The 21014-nt window shown below is 36.8% G+C and overlaps 1 protein-coding gene across 1 annotated transcript in view; it reads right to left on the minus strand.

Moving 5' to 3' along the window:
* The window catches only part of CSMD1 (CUB and Sushi multiple domains 1), a 1203024-nt gene that overhangs the window by 436390 nt on the left and 745620 nt on the right, over positions 1-21014 (minus strand). Inside the window, exon 6 of the mRNA XM_086744017.1 lies at positions 18272-18384. Within this exon, the coding sequence (XP_086600143.1) occupies positions 18272-18384 (113 nt within the window). The remainder of the gene's footprint in view (positions 1-18271; positions 18385-21014) is intronic.

Here is a 21014-nt window from a genome sequence, read left to right on the forward strand (position 1 = left end):
AGCACAGCTTCGTGCTTCTGCAAGCAATCAGCCTGGATAGTTAGAAAATACCCAGTTCCATGTAGACTGGGTATTTCTGTTCCAATCTTTAGATCTTCCTTGAAACATTAGGGTTATATGGCGCTTGTTTTATATTCAAATCAAATTCACATAAATATTAGACTTCATATTAGCTTTGTTAGATTAGTTAATTAGAACATGAGTACTGTAAGATTTTGTTGATCATTCAGCAAGATTATAGTTTTGATTTAATTTTTTTGAGATTTTTTTTTTAAACAAAATACTATTCAGCATATTGTAAGCACTATAATGTTTTCTTAGCTCAAAGAATACTCATTGAATATTTGATCTTTAAAAAATAATAAATTGCAAAATGTTGCCTTAATGAAATTTTCTTTTTTCCTTTTTTAGTCAGGTAAATAATTGTAGATCAGAAATACTGCAAAAAGAGGATAATTTTTTTTTTTTTAACATACTGTTTCAGTGAGTCTTTTACTACAATTAGGGAGAAGATTTAGAGATGCATTGCTCATGTTCAAAATTAACTGTAATATCTTATGACTTTAAAAATCTGTTAATCAGCATATTTTCATTAAGGTTGAATCATAACTGAAATATGCACGGTCATCTTTTTCTTCTTATCTCAGAGAACTGGAAATATAAGAACATTTGTAAAAGTCATATATTTCTAGTGTGAATTTTTACAAATAATGGACCTCAAGTGCATCTTAAAAATGTAAAAAAAGTCCTCTTGAATTTCTTATTTTGAAAGTGAAAATAGTTATTGGTACTATCATCTTTATTTTTAGAGCCATCAGGCACTTCAGTATACTATGCTTTCTGTAAATTCCTGCTTTTCTATAATTCAAAAGTCCTTCATTGTCTATCCAGTGTGGGGTCCTTTTCCACGGGGTGCAGTTCCTCAGGAACAGGCTGCCCCAGTGTGGGCCCTCCACGGGCCACAGTCTCCTTCAGGCATCTGCCTGCCTCAGCGTGGAGTCCTCCATGGGCTGCAGGTAGATTTCTGCTCCTCTATGGGTCTCCACGGGCTGCAGGTGAATCTTGCCAGAAGCAACTTTACTCTTCCCCCTCCTTCTTTACTGACCTTGGCATCTGCAGCCATTCCTCACAACAGAAATTCTTCAGAATCACCAGGCAGATGTCCCTCATGTTCTCTTCACATCTCTCCACTTCTTGCAGCCGGGCCGGGCCGAGCTGGGCCCAGTCAGCTGCCCAGCAGGAGGCCAGAGGGTGAGGGCCGCAAGGCCCACAAGGCTTGCACCTCCGCCTTTCTGCCCTTGTTTCTGCTTCTTCGCATAATCTTTTTTTTCCCTTCTTTCCACCCACGCCCCCCCCGCCGCCTTCCTAAATACATTACTGCAAAGGTGTTATGAGGGAACATTATTCCACCAATTGGCTCAGCCCTGATCAGCAGCAGGTCCACCCTAGGCCTTGCTGAGTTCACTGGATAGAGGGGAAACTTCTAGCAGCTTCTTACAGAAGCTGCCACCATATCCCCCCCTCACTAAACAAAACCAACACAGGCATGTGGATAGGACAATGGGCAATTTCTTTAAGCTGAAAGAGTGTAGATTTACATTAAATATAAATAAGAAATTCTTCACTGTGAGGGTGGTGAGGCACTGGAACAGGTTTCCAAAGGAAGCTGTGGATGCCCCATCCCTGGAAGAGTTCAAGGCCAGGTTGGACGGGGTTTTAAGTGACCTGGTCTAGTGGAAGGTGTCCCTGCTTCTTGCAGGAGGGTTGGAATAGATGACCTTTAAGATCCCTTCCAACTCAAACCAATCTACGATTCTGATTCACAAAATAATTGCTCTACTCCTGTTACTATTGTTTACAATAGCATATGAGCAGCTCATTACAGCAGGGATAGTTTCCTAGAATTCATAAAACAGTGAATGTTTTGAAATTATTTTTCTTTTCCACAGTTTTGTTTCCCAATATGGTTCTTTGAAAACTGCCCTTCCAACCTCAGGTATCCTCCAAATTGCTCAAGAAAATGAAATCTGAAGGTTTGCTTTTTCATGGTAGTTTTAAACAGTGTTTTTAAGAATTACATATGACTAAATAAAAGCATGAAGCTGTTAGTCTTTCAAATATTCTGTGCACATTTACAGTTTTCAAATACTTATATTTCATAGGTGCAAATAACTGTACAAAGTACAAAGTAATAGAGAATTGTGCTTTGTGTATGTAAGCAGTTCTGGAAGCAGTACCCAAACATTTATGACTATTAACCAAAATAGCTATAATTACTTTTTTTTTTACAGAATCAATATCTTTTGAAAAGTAAACTCTGTAATTTTGACCTCTGATGACTCTTTAATTTTAATTCTTCATGAGTCCATTCAATTACATGGTTTAAGCATTGCTCAACATTTTGCAGCAAATATGGTTCATCTGTGTTTTTTGTTTGATTTGAAGAAGAGAAGACAAGACAGCCTTTTTTTTTTCTTTTTTAATAAACCCTGCATGTACCTGGACAACTGTGACAACCTGTCTGAAATTTACACAAAGCACTGTCAGAATTCTCAAGAAAATTAAACGTATTTTCAATTTTTCTCTCACACTGGAAGGTGATTTTGAGTCAACCACTGATTAGAAACATGAGGAACTTGCAAGCTAACAATTTCTATATATATATATGTACATATATACCAGTTCTTCAAGTGTAATTTCAAAGGAAGAAAACAAATTTTCTGTGAAATCTATTAATATACTATGAAATATTTCCTTGTGTGGGTTATTAAGTTCTTGCATTCTACAGAGCAATTAATTCTCATTTGAAGCTATAGTTGAAAATACACTGAGAGAGGCCCTACAGAGTACTGGCAGCTCTGTTTCCTCTAACATGTAAGAGAGCATTTCAGTTTTCTCTGAGAATGTTGCCTGCCTATAAGTGAAAACTTTCTAGTATATTTGCCTTTCCTTCCGTCATTGTTCCGGCTTGTGCTAACTCAAAGAAAATACTAAATAAATATGAAAAGAAACACCTAAAACTAAAAAAAAAAAATTAAAGACAATTACAATAAACAGTTACATGTACTTTCTACACTTCCATAAAATATCACTCTAATGTATAACTAAGTGGAAAAAAATACAACCTGAAATTATCCAAATAAATTTATCTAAAAGAGGTAAAACTGATTTAGATTGTTGACTTCCTTGAAGAATTTACTTTCCTTCTCTGATAGTAATTAATGAATAATTACACAGACAATATGAAAGTAGGAGGTGGCCATCTTTCAGACCCAGTTTCTCCCACTGTGAAGCTTTTTCTTTCTTTTAATTAGCTTTTGTTTTGTTTTGTTTTAAGTTGGCTTCTTCCTATCTGATACACAAGGTTTTTGAGAGAATTTGTAATTTGTGGTTGGGTATTAATTTCAAATTATCTGTGTTACAATATGTGAATTCTGCATCTATTTGTCATATGTTTTCAGGGTGGCTATGAATTTCAAGTAAAAAGTATATTTTTTAGTTTTACATGAGTAATAATGAATGAGTCAAAAGCTGTACAAATGCAAGGTAGCAGGTACCAAGAATTTGCAGTCTTATTCTCTGGTTGTGTAATTTTGCTTAGGGGAGACAGGATACAAATTAGTCAGAAGAAAAATATGGAAAAGTGAACTGAAAATGAAAATGGTATGAAGCACAACTAATTGTCCATTTGTAGGGCATAACTGAGAAATAATTTAATCTAGAGAGGGTTTTAAGGAGTTACGATACACTTTAAACATAAAAAGGGAACTGCAAAGAGGAAAGATACATTCTGCAGTTCCATTAGGGTTAGAATAAGAACTTACAGTCTTTATGTATAGCAAGGGAGACTTTGGTTACACAAGAAAAAGGTTTTTTAACAGCAAGAGTGATGAAGCCTTGGAACAAATTACCCAGAGAAGCCATGGAATCTTAGCCGTTAAAAGTTTTAAAGAACATGTTAAATTAAGGTCTAAAAACAACAGTCAAATATAGTTGGCTCCTCTTTGATAGAGGGTTTACTTATCAAGATACTTTTTAAACCTATTTTCTATTATTTCATAAGGGTAACCCACAACCAGAAGTCATTTGGCTGAGAAAAAATAAGGCCTAAGACCTTGGTGGTGTTTTCTAGGATTTTTAGTATATGAAATTAATTTATTACACCTACATTTAACTGCATGTGTGCATCAGGTAAATGGTGTGCAGTACATAAGTCATATCAAAGCCAGATAAGATACTAGAAGCACAGCTCAGTTAACACAGTTTTATACTTGATGTAATTTACCCTTTTATAGATCTAATACAGTTATTCCTTGAGAACACCTGTATGTGATTCCATAACAAGAAAGCTAACACTTGCCATTTACTCCTTGCACATTCTTTGCAACAGTCCTCATATACGTCTTGCATGACATTTTTTTCCCAGTTACCCAAATACATGAGTATATTAGCAGTTTTTCTTCCAGCATGAAATAACCTGCAAGGCCTCGAATACTGGCCACCACTCAAAGCTAAAATATTCTGACATCATCTGCTGGTACTTCCTCAAGCTGCTTCTGCTGCTGCTCTGCTGAGTTCAGCTCTTGGCTGTCTTTCACTGCAGATTTTTCCCAAGTGCAGATATTTGAAGGTGAAGAGGAACAGCATATTGCCCAGTACCTGGTGATCATAAGCACTTTCCTGTGCAGCCTTAAGCCCAGCATCACTATAAGGAAAGTGTTTGAACAGTTCTCTGGTTTTGCTACAGTACAAGAAAAAATGTAGTATTTTCAGTATTTTGTATGTTGAGAGAGAGTGGAAGAGACATCTGTTACAAAGCTTGACACTTAGCTTTACGTATTTTGCAGAGTTCAGTGAGAAACAGTGAAGTATTAGCAATAATATTCATAGGATTATTCTTTAAGGGAATTAGCAAATTTATCTCAGTACAGTGCAGAATTCATCAATTTCTATTTTCTTTAGTTTCATTGCTCTGATTTTCTTGAAACTGAGTACTCCTGTTTTGAAACAAAGTATTTTCTTAATTCAGATTGCAGAGTTCAATCAAGTGCCTTGTTTACTTTGCCATACTGCCTGAGTCTTTCTGCGTCCTCCTCCAAAGGCACAATTACAGAAGTACTACAATTTTTTTTGGCCCTGGAAGAAATTATCTACAATTACACGTTTGGCAGCATCAGTATTCTCTCTGGATTCTACTTATAGATCAAACATTCCTTTCTTATCACTCAAAGTTATAAAGGACAAGTAAATAGATCATTAGCTATCTCCAGGTTTTCTTCTGCTTCACTACAGCCTGTGGTACCCTGAATTCTTTCTGAAAGTTTAGTATTTATGAGAATAAGAAAAAAACAACCTTTCTCAATCTTACAATTTACCTTAGTTTATGAAGGAAATTCTATAATAAACTCTTTGATAAAACAAGGCCCCAGACTAAATAACCTAGAAGGGTTCTTGCAAACTTTGCTTCTCAGCTATCCACTTCTTGACTTTCACAGAGGCGTCACAATTTTCCATAGGATCTCTAGTTTAAACCAACTCGCTGGAATAATCCAACCCTCTGCTGTTTCTGTATTCCCTGCCTGAAGAGTATACTGTCTAATACGCTATTCCCAGTGTTTCTCTCACTAACAAATTTCAAAATATTCCATACTAATCAGTATTATAATTCCAGAGAGCTTCACAGCAGGCATAGATTTTTCTACTATATGGCTACCTGTAAAAGCTGTAGGTTCATGATCAGTTGACTTCCTTGTTCCATCAATCTAGCAAAGTACTGCCTGTCATTATCAGTCATTCCACCTGCTCCCTGTGCTGGAAATCTCTGCATGCAGTTCTAGTGAACAAATGTTACATCCCCAAGACAAATTGGTGTCACAACAGATTTTTACACAAATCTTTCTCGTTCTATGTGTGTAAGCTGACACAGGAGCCGCAAGTTTAAAAAGAAGCACAGCTATTTGTTTTCCATTAACTTTCTTCATGTCCTTAGCTCCTCTGTACTATCAATATATGATACATCATAATAAAACAAGTTCAGCAGGCATCATGTCTTCAACGCCTCCAGATGCCCTCCACAGTTCTGGAAAACGGTATCAACACTGTTGGCACAATGAACATATACTATCACAGAACATACTGAGTATTAGTAGTATGTACGGATTGTCTCTAAAAAATAAATAATGACATCCACTCAGTTCCTTGTTTGAATGCCACTGCAACTATAGTCTTTCAACTCCAGTGTCAGAAGCTGATTTATGGTTCTTCTCCATTAACATCTCCATAGTGCCACTCAGTGGCAAAATGTTCATCATAAAATCCTATTCTGAATTCAGTATTCGACCATATTTTCAGATTTTATACAGAAAAGTCGTCTGTAGTTTGGAGTGAAAATATCTCTAAAACACAACTGTTAACACTGGTCATTTGACTGTTATCCCTCACACAGTTGAACTTTAATGGACTCTTCTCTTGTGTGGTAGATAATAAAGAAACTGCAAGTGTGGTAATACTGACAGCTCACTATTTGATGTCTCTAATTTCTTCCCATGCAAAAACTGATCATGTGAATGCTTTCAGTCTGTGCCAAACATAAAATAATTAGTCTAATTGATTTTGTGATTGCATGTAGGTTATGCATGTTTCCTTGAAACCCACATATCTCTATCACTCCATATATTTGCATATGTCCACCACTCATGCATATGCTCTTATTTTAAATTCTTTGGTCTGCATTCTGCTGTTCCCTCTGTATTGCTACTAGCTGTTTTAGTGATTAGTGAAACCTACAGTTTCTTCAACATTTTCCAAATGCATATTTTTGCATTGGAAAATATCAAGTTCATTGAAGATGCATCAGTTTCATTGTATCAGAATAGCATAGAAAACAACTGTCTTTGAAGCTGAGTAGTGTTGGGACAGCAGTGTCTTCAAACAAGGACTGTAGAAGACTGGGAATTCATAGAATTATAGAATGGTTAGAGTTGGAAGGGACCTTCAAAGGTCATCTAGTACAACCCCCCTGCAAGGAGCAGGGACATCCCCAACTAGATCAGGTTGCTCAGAGCCTCATCCAGCCTGGCCCTGAACATTTCCAGGGATGGGGCATCCACGAATTGAGTGAGTGTAACATGATTCTTGACAGAGCAGCTACCAAGTCTGGGGGAGTATTCCTTGGTCAGAGGGAATGTTCCTTGCTTTGGAAGTATTTCAACACGTAGTTTAAATTTCATCCTTAATTTGCAAATAATTTGGGGGGAAACAGTGACATATATTAAAATGTGCACCAAGATGATACACTTCTTTTCAACCACTAATACAGTATTTTGAATAGTTCTACTGAGAACAACCCCATGCCAAACAAGAGTCAAAGAATGAAGAGCTGTTACTAGATAGGCATCTGCGTAGTGCTGACATCATGAAGAAGCTAGGCCTGAGCCTTCTTAGCAACACAGAAACTTTACTAGACACTCAAGAAAAAAAGTATTACCAGTAGCAACCTGATTGGAACTAAGTATAGGATTCCAAATTTAATGAGCTCTTTCTTGCTTCTTCTGAAAATGCCCCCAAATCAAGGGTTCATAATAATATGTTCTTATATGGTGGTTTAGTAGCAAGACTTTTAAACAGAATGGCCTTGTGTTAAGAAAAATCTGTACATAATCTGAGTCTTTGTCAAATGTTTCACTTTGTTGGCACTGAGAAATTTTACCTAAACTTGAGACTGAGAGTCTTGAGGACAGAGCTTCTGTACTCCAGTTCTTCTGTACTCTTGGTAAGTGTAGTTCTTTTAGGTACATATATTTTCTTTTTGTCACTCTAAGTCAACTTTCAGGCTCTGCTTTAAATTTTGAGACAAAGAAATATTTTCTGACACCAAAAGACACAAGACGGCCAATCTCTCTTAGGCATGTGTATTGCGTTTATGAGATGGCAGTTTTAAGAATAAATCCAAAGATTAATGTCTAATGTCAAACACTGAAAAAGAAACAGCTTCAAGGCTCTAAAAATGGGAGGTACAGAGCTAGTTTTATCTTAAAGATGTGTTGAACTCAATATATATGACAAATTACTTTGATTATTAATTTTAAAGAGATATTACAGGAGCAGTTATTTTAAGCAGCTAGCTCTTAGAGGATGTACATGTCACATTCACAAGGAAACAGTCTGAATGTTTTCTCCCGCTCTTTCCTTATCACATGGTATAGAATAATGTTAATCTAATAAAGGATATATTATAATTTTAGTATAGAAACAAAAGTATACATGCAAAAAAAAAAAAAATCACAGCTTTTTTTCAGAGAGGCTAAATATATATAAAATACAGTGGGGAAGGTAAGAGGTCAAATATTGATTTAATTACTATCGTTTTTATTGGATTAAAATTCTCCTTTTTGATCAAAAAACCCCTAAATTTAGAACTGAGAAAATACAGGCCAGTGATAAATGTTTTTGAGTATTTTATATTCTTAGATGTCAATGTAAGATACATTAAGTTACTCAAGTTTTGAGACAGACTGAAAATCAGACTAGAAAAGGATGGTTTAAGTTAATTTCCATAAAGGGATTTATTCACAATCAACAGTCACATATGATGCTTAGGCCAAATGAATCTTACTTTTAATAGAAGAAAGAGTTATTCTTTCCTACTTTATAAAAAAACATTCTCTGAGAACTTCTCATTGTAGACTTGTACAGATTTTAACACATAGCTAAATAAGTGTCCTTGAAATGTAAATCAATTATACTAAACAAATGTTCTGGGAAAATAGTTTAATAGACTCTTAGTCAAAACTAAACAAGTCAAAATAAAGACTGTCAAAGCAAATGACTTTCCAATACCACAATGACTGTATTTATAGGATGAGGGGAAATCTGCAATTACAGTTTCAAAGTGAGGAAAAAATACACAATGTGAAAGAAGAAAAAACAAGGGAAGAAAAAAGATAAATGAACAAGTGTTCTACACACAGCAGCCATAACAGGAGTGCTAATACAGTTAAGTAAACTTATTTATGCCCCTAAGGTATGTCGTATAGTTTAACACTAACTAATTAAAGGTACTCAATGACTTTTTGAGGTATTCAATGACTTTTTTGCCTTGGTCTTCACCACAAAGGCTCTAGCCATATCACCCAAGTTGCAGAAGCTGAAGACAAGAACTAGGAGAATGAAGAACTGCCCACTGTAGCAGAAGAGCAGGATCAGGACCATCTAAGGAAACTGAAGGTGCACAAGTAGATAGAACCTGATGAGATGCATCTGCAGGTCCTGAGGGAACTGATGTATGAAGTTGCCAAGCTGCTGTCCATCAGTATTTGAGAAGTTGTGGCAGGCTGATGAGATTCTCAGTGACTGGAAAATGGGAAACAAAAGTCCTATTTTTAAAGACGGAAAAGGGAAAAAAGGAAGACCTGGGGAACTACAGGCCAGCTAGTCTCATCTCTGTGCCTGGCAAGATCATGGAGCAGACTCTCCTGGAAACTATGCTAAGGTACATGGAAAACAAGGAGGTGACTGGTGACAACAAACATGACTTCACTAAGGGCAAATTGTGCCTGACAAATATGGTGGCCTTCCATAATGGGCTTACAACATTGGTGTATATGGGAAGACCAACTGACATCATCTACCTGGATTTGTGCAAAGCATTTGGCACTGTCCCGCATGACATCCTGGACTCCAAACTGGAGAGGCAAGGATTTGACAGATGGACCACTTGGTGGATAAGGAATTGGCTGGATGGCCGCACTCAAAGAGTGACAGTCAGTGGCTCAATGTTGAAGTGGAGCGGTGACAAATGGCATCCCTCAGGGGTCAGCATTGGGACTGGCCCTCTTTAACATCTTTGTCAGTGACATGGACAGTGGGAAAGACTGCACCCTCAGCAAGTTTGTCAATGACACCAAGCTGTGTGGTGCAGTTAACATGCTAGAGGGAAGGGATGCCATGCAGAGAGACCTTGACAGGCTGGAGAGGTGCCATCATGAAGTTCAACAAGGCCAAGTGCAAGGTCCTACACCTGGGTCAGGGCAATCCCAGGCACAAATACAGGCTGGGCGGGGAATGGATTGAGAGCAGCCCTGAGGAGAAGTATTTGAGGGTGCTGGTGGACGAGAAGCTCAACATGAGCTGGCAATGTGTGCTTGCAGCTCAGAAAGCCAACTCTATCCAGGGCTACATCAAAAGAAGTGTGGCTAGCAGGTCAAAGGAGGTGATTCTTCCCCTCTATTCCACTCTCTTGAGACTCTACCCAGAGTACTGCATCCAGCTCTGGAGCCACCAACGTAAGAAGGACATGGATCTGTTGGAGCAAGCCCAGAGGAGGACATGACTGAGACAGTTATAGTTGTCAGCCTGGAGAAGAGAAGGCTCCAGGGAGACCCTATAGCAGTCTTCCAGTACCTAAAGGGGCCTTATAAGAAAGATGGGGAGAAACTTCTTAGCAGGGTCTGTTGTAATAGGCCAAGGGGTAATGGTTTTAAATTAAAAAGGGGTAGATTTAGACTAGATATAAGGAAGACATTTTTGACAATGAGGGTAGTGAAACACTGGAACAGGTTGCCCAGAGAGGTGGTAGATGCCCCATCCCAGGAAACATTCAAGGCCAGGTTGGATGAGGCTCTGAGGAACCTGATCTAGGCAGACATGTCCCTGCTTCTTGCAGGGAGGTTGGACTAGATGACCTTGAAAAATCTCTTCCAACTATTCTGTGATTCTATGATTCTAGCTTCCTCAGCATTTGTGATTTTTTTTTTAATAGTAATAAGAAAAAAATAAACACATGTGAAAAAGAATTAAATGTAGTTTTAGCTGTAGATCCAGTACTCATTGGTCCAATACTTTAAGATATCTAAAATCACATAAGTAGTCACTGGAATTCTCAGATAGCATCAACTCACAATAAAAATGCAGTAACTGGTGAAAATTACTTCCAAAGAGAATTTTAAAGAGCTCAATCTCCCTAGTTTATCTCGAAGACTGAGAGGTGACTTGGTGCTTCAAAAAGGGAAATCATAAGGTGTTACAAAAGGCTTTTTACTCTGTTGAGGAAAAACATAACATCATTACTGTACACAGAGCCACAAAATCAGACTAGTACAATTGACAGGACTACCTATTTAACAGTCATTGTGTTAACCACAGAAAAGAATGATCAAGAGAGATGGTGGATTATCTACCTTTTGATGTTTTCATATCAGGACTGGATTATTATTTGGATAATAAAATTTAACACAATAAAAATTATTGTCTCAGTACTATTTAATGGGAAATCATATTTGGCATCACTTAAAAGCTAGAAAACAACAGTTTTTCTTGTGGATTTTTTATTTTATCAATTGCTTTTACTAATATTCTTTTCTAAATTGACTCTAAGTGACAATTATAATTGAAATCCCTAACTAAAAGTACCACACATCAAGGAAATACTATGAATTCTTTAAACTTATTTCAAACACCATTTCTAAGCTTTTAAAGGATTTGTAGGAAGGATAGACACACACTTATATGTAGACACTGAATTACAAAAATTCATTGAAAGGAACTACTTTATCTAGTTATATTATTTAACTCATGCTTTTCCATTAGTACACACTTATTTCAGTAGCCTCTATTATATTCTTTGTTTGACTTCAGGATGATGTTTATTAAATCCTGAATTATTTAAGGTAGTCAAACACAGCAGATGATAGATAACTTCTGGTACATAATGATCAAAATATCTAATACCTCCTTGAACCTGATAACTTTCCAAAAATAGCATATTTAATTTGAAACATTCTACAACAGCTATCTGATTCTTACTGTAAAAGTGGAACACATTCACTAATCAGGCTTCACTTTAGAAACATTCTTATTTTGTTAACTTTCTAGGAATTTTGAAATAACTATTTAACTTAAGTAGATTAGTTATAGGAAAAAGTATTGTGATTTTTTTTCTCTTAAAATGAAAACCAACGATATTAAAACCACCTTCTTTCGTTGTTCTGGAAATAAGCGGAAGCTAAACAAGCACAGTATATATACATGCTATAAATATGCAAGAGCAGAGGATTCATTATCACACCTTTTAAGTCATTTTGTGTATATTGATAAACTCTGTTGCTGGGAAGTGCTAGGTTTTCATCTCATAGTGAAACTGTTAATGTAACTTCAACTCTGGGGAATTTATGCATTTACAAAGCACTGGCATAAAAGAAATCATATACTCTTCAACTCCCACCAAATATACGCAAAGAGTCTTTGTATATCAGCATAGGTGAGGGCAGAGGGATGGAAAAAAAAAAAAAAAAAAGAAGTTTACAACTGAGTGAATGTAACATCTTTTCTCCTACGGCAATGCCATCACAGAACAAGGCAGAACAAGAACCGAGTCCAATTATATCCCCCGGGAGTGTTGATCTCTGAAAAACCAACATTGCTGGTATAGCAGACATGAAGTAGGCAAGGCAAAGCATGTAACTACACTGTCATTTGTTCTGGTGGTTTTCAAAGACATTTAAACCAGGTCTCCTTCTGTCTAGAAAATCTGAAAGTATAAAAAAAATTCCACAGGTTCCCTGGGAAAATAAGGCATAATGATTTTTTTTTAAAAATCAACATCAAAAGATCAAAAATCAAAACAAAGTAACAAGAGGGAAAAAAAAAAAAAAAGAAAAGCGCCCCAAATCCTTCACTCTACACCTATTCATTTTTAAATTTTCCTTAACGTTCTACTGTGGATGACAGAAGATGAGACAATAAATATGATTGAAGGGGAAATCCAAATACCCACCGGTTAGGCATACCTTTTATACTACATTGTTTTATTTATACACTCAGTTTGCCAAGTATTTTAAAACTATACTTAATTAATGTGTTCAAGTGTTTAATTCTAATATACTGCTTTATTTTTTATGTTAGTGAGTTGGTTTTCTTGACCATGTTAAAATCGAAGTACTAAATATTGCAAAAATGCAAGTTGAGAGATCTAAATTTGAAAAATTTGCTGAAGAAATAAATTAACTATGCATAGTTTTAAAACTAATTAGTAGTTTAAATATTTTAATGAAATAAATTATAATAATTCTGCTTGCCTGTTCAAAGAGCAAACAAAATTAAATTGGCTGTTAGCTGTATTGATTTTGGTTGATTAGAAAAGGCTAAGTTACAGCAATAACACAGCCATGATAACATAGTAATAAATATGATGTAAATTTGGTATGAGTTTAAAATAATAATTAAAGTATCTGTATGCTAACTGCAGAAAAAGTCTGATAATCTGAACTCTTACTAGGAAAAGTAAAAAAACATTTCTTATCCTGTTGTTGCTTAAAGAGGTGCATTATGCTGGCTCTCACATTGACTTGCTTTTGAAAAGCCAGACATGTTAGGTCAGGCAATAAAAAGCTCACCTGTGCACACATGAAGATTCACAGGGAGAAGATGGTTGATGGGAGAAACAAATATCACCTTGCCTCAGCTCCTCCCAGGACCATCACAGAGGCCATCAGCCCATTGCAAGCCCATCTCCACAAGCACAGAAGAAACTCAGAATCCTGGGCAAGCAGAGAAACGCCAGTACCCAATGAAGAGACACAATCTCTATCCTGGCCATCCCAGAGCTGTCCTAGGTGATCTGCAGCCCTAGGGGCTGGAGGACACCCTGCACCAGGAGCTCTCCAGTCATCTCACAGACTGAGGGGAGTTCCTGCCAAGGGGTACAGGGCTCATTGTGTGGTACAGCAAAAGAACATTTTGGGATTGCACAAGGCTGATTATGGAGTATTTAAGGGAGGAATCAATGTGAAAGGAAGAGATGGATTGAGGTGGTTTGGGGAGGAACAGATATGCGAAAATACAGGAATATAGGAAAGGATGGGGCTAGTTGCATTTAAACTGGGGCTGGTCATTATGCTTGTGTGACCATGCCCTGTGCCTGACTAGTGCAGTCTGTCCTATCTCCTGAACAAACTCAATTTCTAATGCTTTTCCTGGGTGATGGACTCTATGCATGTGTATGTGTGGGGGTCTGACTGCAGCAACTGGAGTCAGACCATGGGCTAGAGGGCTATCTGACCATGACGCAGCCACTCAAGTGACAGCAGGTGTGCAAGTGAGTGTGTGAGGGCTTCCAAAGATCCAGCCAGATGAGCTGATGAGTAGGTGAAGTAGCCCAGGAGCTATGGGGGTGGTGGAGCATGTGGGTCTCAGAGGGTGAAGCACTTGGAGAAGGTGGCTACTGCAGCAGCTAGAAGGTCCCACCTGGGAAGACCATGAGTCCTGGCGGTTGACTGAGACCCATTTGTGTGTGGGTGTCAGTGTGTGCTCACATGTAGATCTGAGTACAAGTGACTGTAGTGGGGCTGCAGCCTAGAGGGCTCATATGGCCAGGTGCCAGCAGCTGTGAAGACCAGGATCCAGGGGCAGCTACTGGGAAAACTGAGTGTCTCAGCCCAGTTTCTGGGGGGATCCACATTGTCCATGCATTTATTTCCCACTAACAGATGTCCATACCAGAGAGAACAGCCAGAGTACCTGAGAATGATCGCATAGAAATGAGGGCCTCTCCACTCAAAGAGGTGGTGGGATCAATAGCCCAACTGAAGTGCATCTGCACCAATGCACACAGCATGGGCGACAAACAGGAAGAGCTGGAAGCCATTGTGCATCAGGGAAACTATGATACAGTTGTCATCACAGAAACATGGTGAGATGACTCACAAAACTGGAGTGCTGCAATGGATGGCTATAAACTCTTCATAAGGCATAGGAAAAGAGGGATAGCGAGTGGGGTAGCCCTGTATGTTACAGAGTGTTTTGACTGTCTAGAGATTGATGATGGTGATGATAGGGCTGAATGTTTATGGGTAAGAATCAGGGGGAAGGCCAACAAGGCAGATATCATGGTGACAGTCTGTCATAGACCACCCAACTAGGATGAAGAGGCAGGCAAAATATTCTATAAGCAGCTGAGAGAAGTCTCACAATTGCTAGCCCTTTTTCTCATGAAGGACTTCAGAAAAAAAAACCTGTATGCTATAAGAACTCTAGAATACAGTAACTTACTATCTGGCAAGGTATAATAGGCTGTTTTCATTTAATATCTAAGGTCTGAAATAAAAATTACTGACTTTCATATCTCCCCAAAACAATGGGGATTATTATTCTTGTCTGGCATATTTATATAGCTTTATCATACACACACCTACACATACACAAAATCACTTCATGAATGAATTAAGCAAACAATCACAAAAAGACAGCACAAATGGATTTTAAGGGACTGTTCTTTCTTTCTAGAAAGAAAGTAGTCTAAGTAATGTAGGAAAGTGGAGTCCTGAATGCCCTGAGGATGTTGTCCAAGATCTAGGAACCCTGGGAAAACAGAAGAATCAAAAAGATTCTTAGGTTTTAGTCAGACTTGTAATGGGTACTCATCTATTAATAAAGTTTTTAATGGTTACTTCAGAAAGTCTGTTTACTTCACCTGTCTCAAAGACAGGATAGTTCAACTACGTATCAATCCCAACTATATGTGAGCATTCTGGAATAGTCTGTTTAAAGTATGGGGAATAGTTGCCCATAAGGAAAATGTTTCAGAGGTTGCAGAGTCATATAGCCTATACCACAGGATTTACCAGGATGAGAAATATAAGAATTGTGCCTGGATACAATGACATATTAGAGGCATCCTATTACTGCCAGGTTTTCCACAAGCAAACAATGCCATGTATTTCATAGGATTTTTAGCTTTTTTTTTTTTTTTTAATATAAGGTCAAATAATTATTTAACATGAGAAAAGCACCTAAGATGGAAATGTCTGTCAAAGTTGTTGAATTTTAGCAGAAACAAGCTTCTGAAAACAAAATCATATGGGAGAGGCTGAGACAGCTGGGATGTTTTAGCCTGGAGAAGACAAGGCTTGAGGGGGATAGGGATCTTATTGGTGTGTATTAAAACCTGATGAGATGAGAGGCTGTAAAGAAGATGGAGCCAGATTGTTTATGGTGACAGGAAGCAATAAGCACAAATTGAAACACAGGAAATTCCACTTAAAAACAAATGAAAGATTTTTTACTGTGAGGGTAGACACTGGCACAGGTTGCCTAGAGAGGTCATGGAGTCTCCAACCTTGGTGGTATTCAAAACCCATCTGGACATAATCCTGGGCAGCCTGCTCTACGTGACCCTTCTTTGAGGAGAGTACTGGACTAGATGAGCTCCAGAGGTCCCTACCAACCTCTGCTATTCTGTGATTTGTAGTACTAGTAGGCTTCTCTAGCTATCAATATCATTATTACTTCTGTTTAAAATAAAACACCAAATTATTGCTTAGTTCTCAAATACACATGTAAAAGAAAGAATCACTAAATCTGTGTAATAAAAAGGAATTAATGAAGCTGTTAGATTGACTAGATTTTCATATCACCCTGAATTTTCATCCTATATGTGTTGAAGGCCTGTCTCCTAGGTTTTAACACATTTTATAATGTTTATAACACTAACATACAAATTTATGTAATTGCTATTGACCCCGATAAGCTATATAGCTGTGGCTCATGTAATTCAGATATGTTTGCATTTAATATAGTAAATCATATAAACCTGCATGTTAAAAGGATTATTTAAATTAAGAAAGAAAATTTTCATAATTATAAGAATTTTAATTGTAGTAATATACTTCCACTTGTCATTCATGAGCAGTGTTCTGTATCAGTGAAGCTTACACTTAAACTCAATAACTGATGTATTATGCAGAGCAACAGATATACATCTGAAATAATTATCTCCCCAGATATTTCCCTAAAGCTTTAATTCCATGGTGAGTATTTGGCCAGAGAGAAGATATACGGAAAAAGAACAAAAAAGTAGTTTTCTGTGTTGGTTACTCTATCCTAAAGTTTCCTTTGTTATTCTGTGATTCTTAGTTTTCTGGTGCATCGGCAAGATGAGCCACATAGAGATCTCTGGTTAATAGGCTTAAGACACAGAGTTAATAAGAGCAGTGCATTTAAATTCATAGTCACCAATATGCACCAAAATGCATATTATATATGCATTCTCAGTAAACTTTGTAAAAATAAGTTATAAGTGCAAGGGATCACGGAATACAGAATTTCACAGAATTATTATCAAGATTGGAAAAGACCTAAAAGATCATCCAGTCCAACCATCACCAATACTTCTCAGCTAAATCATATCCCTCAACACAACATCCAAACATTTCTTGAACACCCCCATGGTCGGTGACTCCACCACCTCCCTGGGCAGTGCATTCCAGTGCCTGACTACCCTTTCCGAGAAGTAATATTTCCTAATGTCCAGCCTGAATCTCCCCTGGCGCAGCTTGAAACCATTGCCTCTAGTTCTATCACTGTCTACACGAGAGAAAAGGCCGACCCCTAGCTCACTACAACCTCCCTTCAGGAAGTTATAGAGAGCTATAAGGTCTCCCCTGAGCCTCCTCTTCTCCAGACTGAATAATCCCAGCTCCCTCAGCCGCTCCTCATAAGGCCTGTGCTCCAGACCCCTCACCAGCTTCGTAGCCCTCCTCTGAACGCATTCCAGGGCCTCAATGTCTTTCTTGTCTCGTGTTGACTTGCCAAAATAAAATGGAATTTCAAAGATTCCCTTTTTTAATAAAATTGTCAAAATATTTTTGAACTATGTACATAAATGCCTTTATATGCATTACATGTGCGTGTCATAGTCACCATAAGCATATAGTTGTTGAAGTATATTTGTCATTTCTAAAGTGATACGGGCCCTACAGTTTCACCAAAGAAGGAAGGTCTAAAAGTCATAAATTACTTTATAATGTGTAGGGTAAAATTGTTGAAACAACTAATGGAAGGACAGAAGTTAAAAGTACAGATACACTTAGAAGCTATTCTCTTTTCAATATAACTAGTGTTAGAGATTTTGAGCAATGAAGGAAGACAACGTTTAGATAGCAGTATGCCTTTGTGTGGAATTGACTTTCTGCAAGTGGCATTCCAGGCATGTTTTTAAAACAAAGATCAGACCTAATACAAAGCAATTTATTACAGAAAAAGTGAGCAAGTAAGTATATTCAAATTACAATGTAAAGCAAGATACTTTTTCCAAAAGTAAATTCCCCAGAGATGCCTGATCACGCAAGGATAACAGCTACTCAGTGTAAGAGCAGTTGTCGTATGAGTCAGTTCTTTGCTATGTCTCTGATATTTAAAAACAAATTTCTATCACCACCACTTCAGGAAGGCTTAAAGGTAGAGGACTTTTTTTCCTTCACTTTTATACATTTCCTACCTTGGAACTGAGCATTGAATCCCTTTCGTCGGTGGTTGCTGTCCGATGTAAAATGGAGTCGTAACCAGTTCTTACTGCTGATAACAGGAGAAGGTAGATTCATACCAGTCAACCTGGAAGAAGAAAAAATAATCTAATGTAAATGATTAAAAAAAAATCATATGTATAGTACTTAGAAGAAAAAAAAAAACCCATACAACAAAATAATCAAAATATATTATTGTACTGTTTACAATGTATTTGACAGCAGTAGTTCACTGTCATCTAATCTCAATTTATTATTAGTTTAGTGACTATTATGCTGAGAGAAGTGTTTTCTTTGCCATTACAGCTACCCATTTTATGGTCAAAACTTGTATCTCAAACTACTCTTTTGTGAATTAAAGAAGAAAAGCAATTTTGTGTGCATAGTATATGCATGTGTGTTTATGCATGAGTGTGTCAAATCATTCTGCAAAAAAATAAGCAAATTCCATTATGACAAAATTTCATCATCTGACTCCCTGCTGTGTCAATTAATTCACAGGAAACAAAATCTCAGATGTGAAGAAAGGATAAATAAGAGTTATGGGCACTACTTCATTTTAAGCTTAGGTGGTAAATTATTGGCACATAACTATCTTGCTAGAACTGTATTTGTGTGTATCAACTTTCTAAAAAATTGAAGCTTAAACATAATCAAATACAGGCTAACTAACTAGCTTGTATTAACTATGGATACTATGAAGAAAAATTGCACACAAAGAACTTGTCCAGTATAGGCAACAAGCCCTTGGACCACATTGGGTCACACCATAGTCTATCATTGCACCGCAGAGTACCTGATATGCTGTAAATTCATGTCTTAGTTTACCAAGTGGCTTTTTTTTTTTACAAGAATTTAAGCTGGAAATGTAGTTTCTCAATTTCAAAAATATTGATTATTTGAAACAAAACACAAACAGAACAGCATCAGAAATTCTCAGCTAAGAAAAAACTTCTGTGAGGTTATGTTTGCCAATATTAGAGTAGACATAGGATTATCAGAGCTTAAAAAAACTCCAAGAAACTGAAATAAGATTTTATTTCTCTGAAATGAATCAATGTAGTGATATAGATGCCTTTTTCACTGCAATATAGAATTTCAGAGTTTTATTAAATATCCTAGATTACTAAGAAACCCATCATTTTAAGGACTACTGATGCTGGAGTAGCCTATTTAGAGTCACGGCTGAATCTCTTTTCTTTCTGTAATGGAATAAGACTAATATACTTACTGAAATACAGAAATTCTTAATAAAACTTTCTTTTTTTTTCTTCATTAGGATGTATAATCTACATTAGAGACATTTCTGTTCTCATTTACAATCTCATTTTCTTACTTAAAATTATTTTAACAGCTTTTCTTGGAAAAAAGGGATAGATTGTTTAAAAGTGGATTTACAAATTTAAAAATGTTGGAACTGGCATTTAATAGTTCTTACAGGTGTTGATCAAAACATTCAGCCCTGTACACGTTTCTACATTTCAGTCAAATGAACTTTTATACTTTACATATTCTCCCATACACTTCTTAGGTCATTTTAGAGCATACTATATTTTAAAAACTCCTTATTTCAGACACTCTAAATATTTCTGTGAACTAGTATTTGCTATTTCAAGGCTACTTAGAATTTGGGTGTACCTATAGAAACTACCTTGATATAATTAAAAGGAAAAGAAAAAATAAAATCATATGAAGAATTCTAAAAATATTTAATCTGCTCATACCTCTTAGCTACTGCCACAATATACGCTAAATCTAAAAGGTTTTACGATATATAGAGTGCAGTTCATATCACTGAACTGATAACTTGTATGTCCAAATACACAAACTTATCTCCTAGAAATAGTGCTTAGACAATTAGTTTTCTGTTTTAAATGAAATATACGTGCAGTAACATTCTGGCATATCCAGAGCTCTGAATTTCAAAGTTAGCAAAACTCCTGGCTGAAATACTAAATTGTTATATGCACTAAATTGTACATGAATAAAAGAGTAAAAAAACATCATTAGAAAAGCATATCAGAAGCAGATCTTTCATTATCTATATTTCTCATAAACAGCTATTTCCCAGATACACGCTATACATAAATATTTTCAGATCCATGTGAACTCTACAAGGTACAGCTAAATAATCTCAAATCTTCCCATTGTCCTAAGAAAGTTAATGATAATATAGAATCATAGAACAGTTTGGATTGGAAAGGACCTTGAAAGGTCATCTAGTCCAACCCACTGCAAGGAGCAGGGACAGCTTCAACTGTATCAGGTTGCTCAGAGCCTTGTCCAATCTGGCCTTGAATGTTTCCAGGGATGGGGCATCTACCACCTCTCTGGGCAACCTGTTCCAGTGTTCCAATACCCTCAATGTAATTTTTTTTTTCCTTCTATCAAGTCTGAATCTACCTCCCACTGTTTTAAACCCATTACCTCTTGCCTTATCACAACAGGCCATGTGAAAATGTTCCTCCTCACCTTTCCTATAAGCCCCCTTTAGGTGCTGGAAGACCACTAGAAGGTCTCCCTGGAGTCTTGATCATGATGCTCAGAGAGTATTTTAAGCAACCTATTTTATAAGAGTTTTAATCTAGCTACTGCATACTAGACAGGAATATGTTCTTTACTAACAATGCTAGTTTTGGTCTTTTAATTGAAGAAAATTAAAAAGTGAAATATGACTTGACTAATTTAGTTGTAAGGCTGGTTTGGGAAGCAATATTA

Source organism: Chlamydotis macqueenii, chromosome 3 (genome assembly GCF_036417535.1).
Source record: "Chlamydotis macqueenii isolate bChlMac1 chromosome 3, bChlMac1.mat, whole genome shotgun sequence".
NCBI lineage: Eukaryota > Metazoa > Chordata > Aves > Otidiformes > Otididae > Chlamydotis > Chlamydotis macqueenii.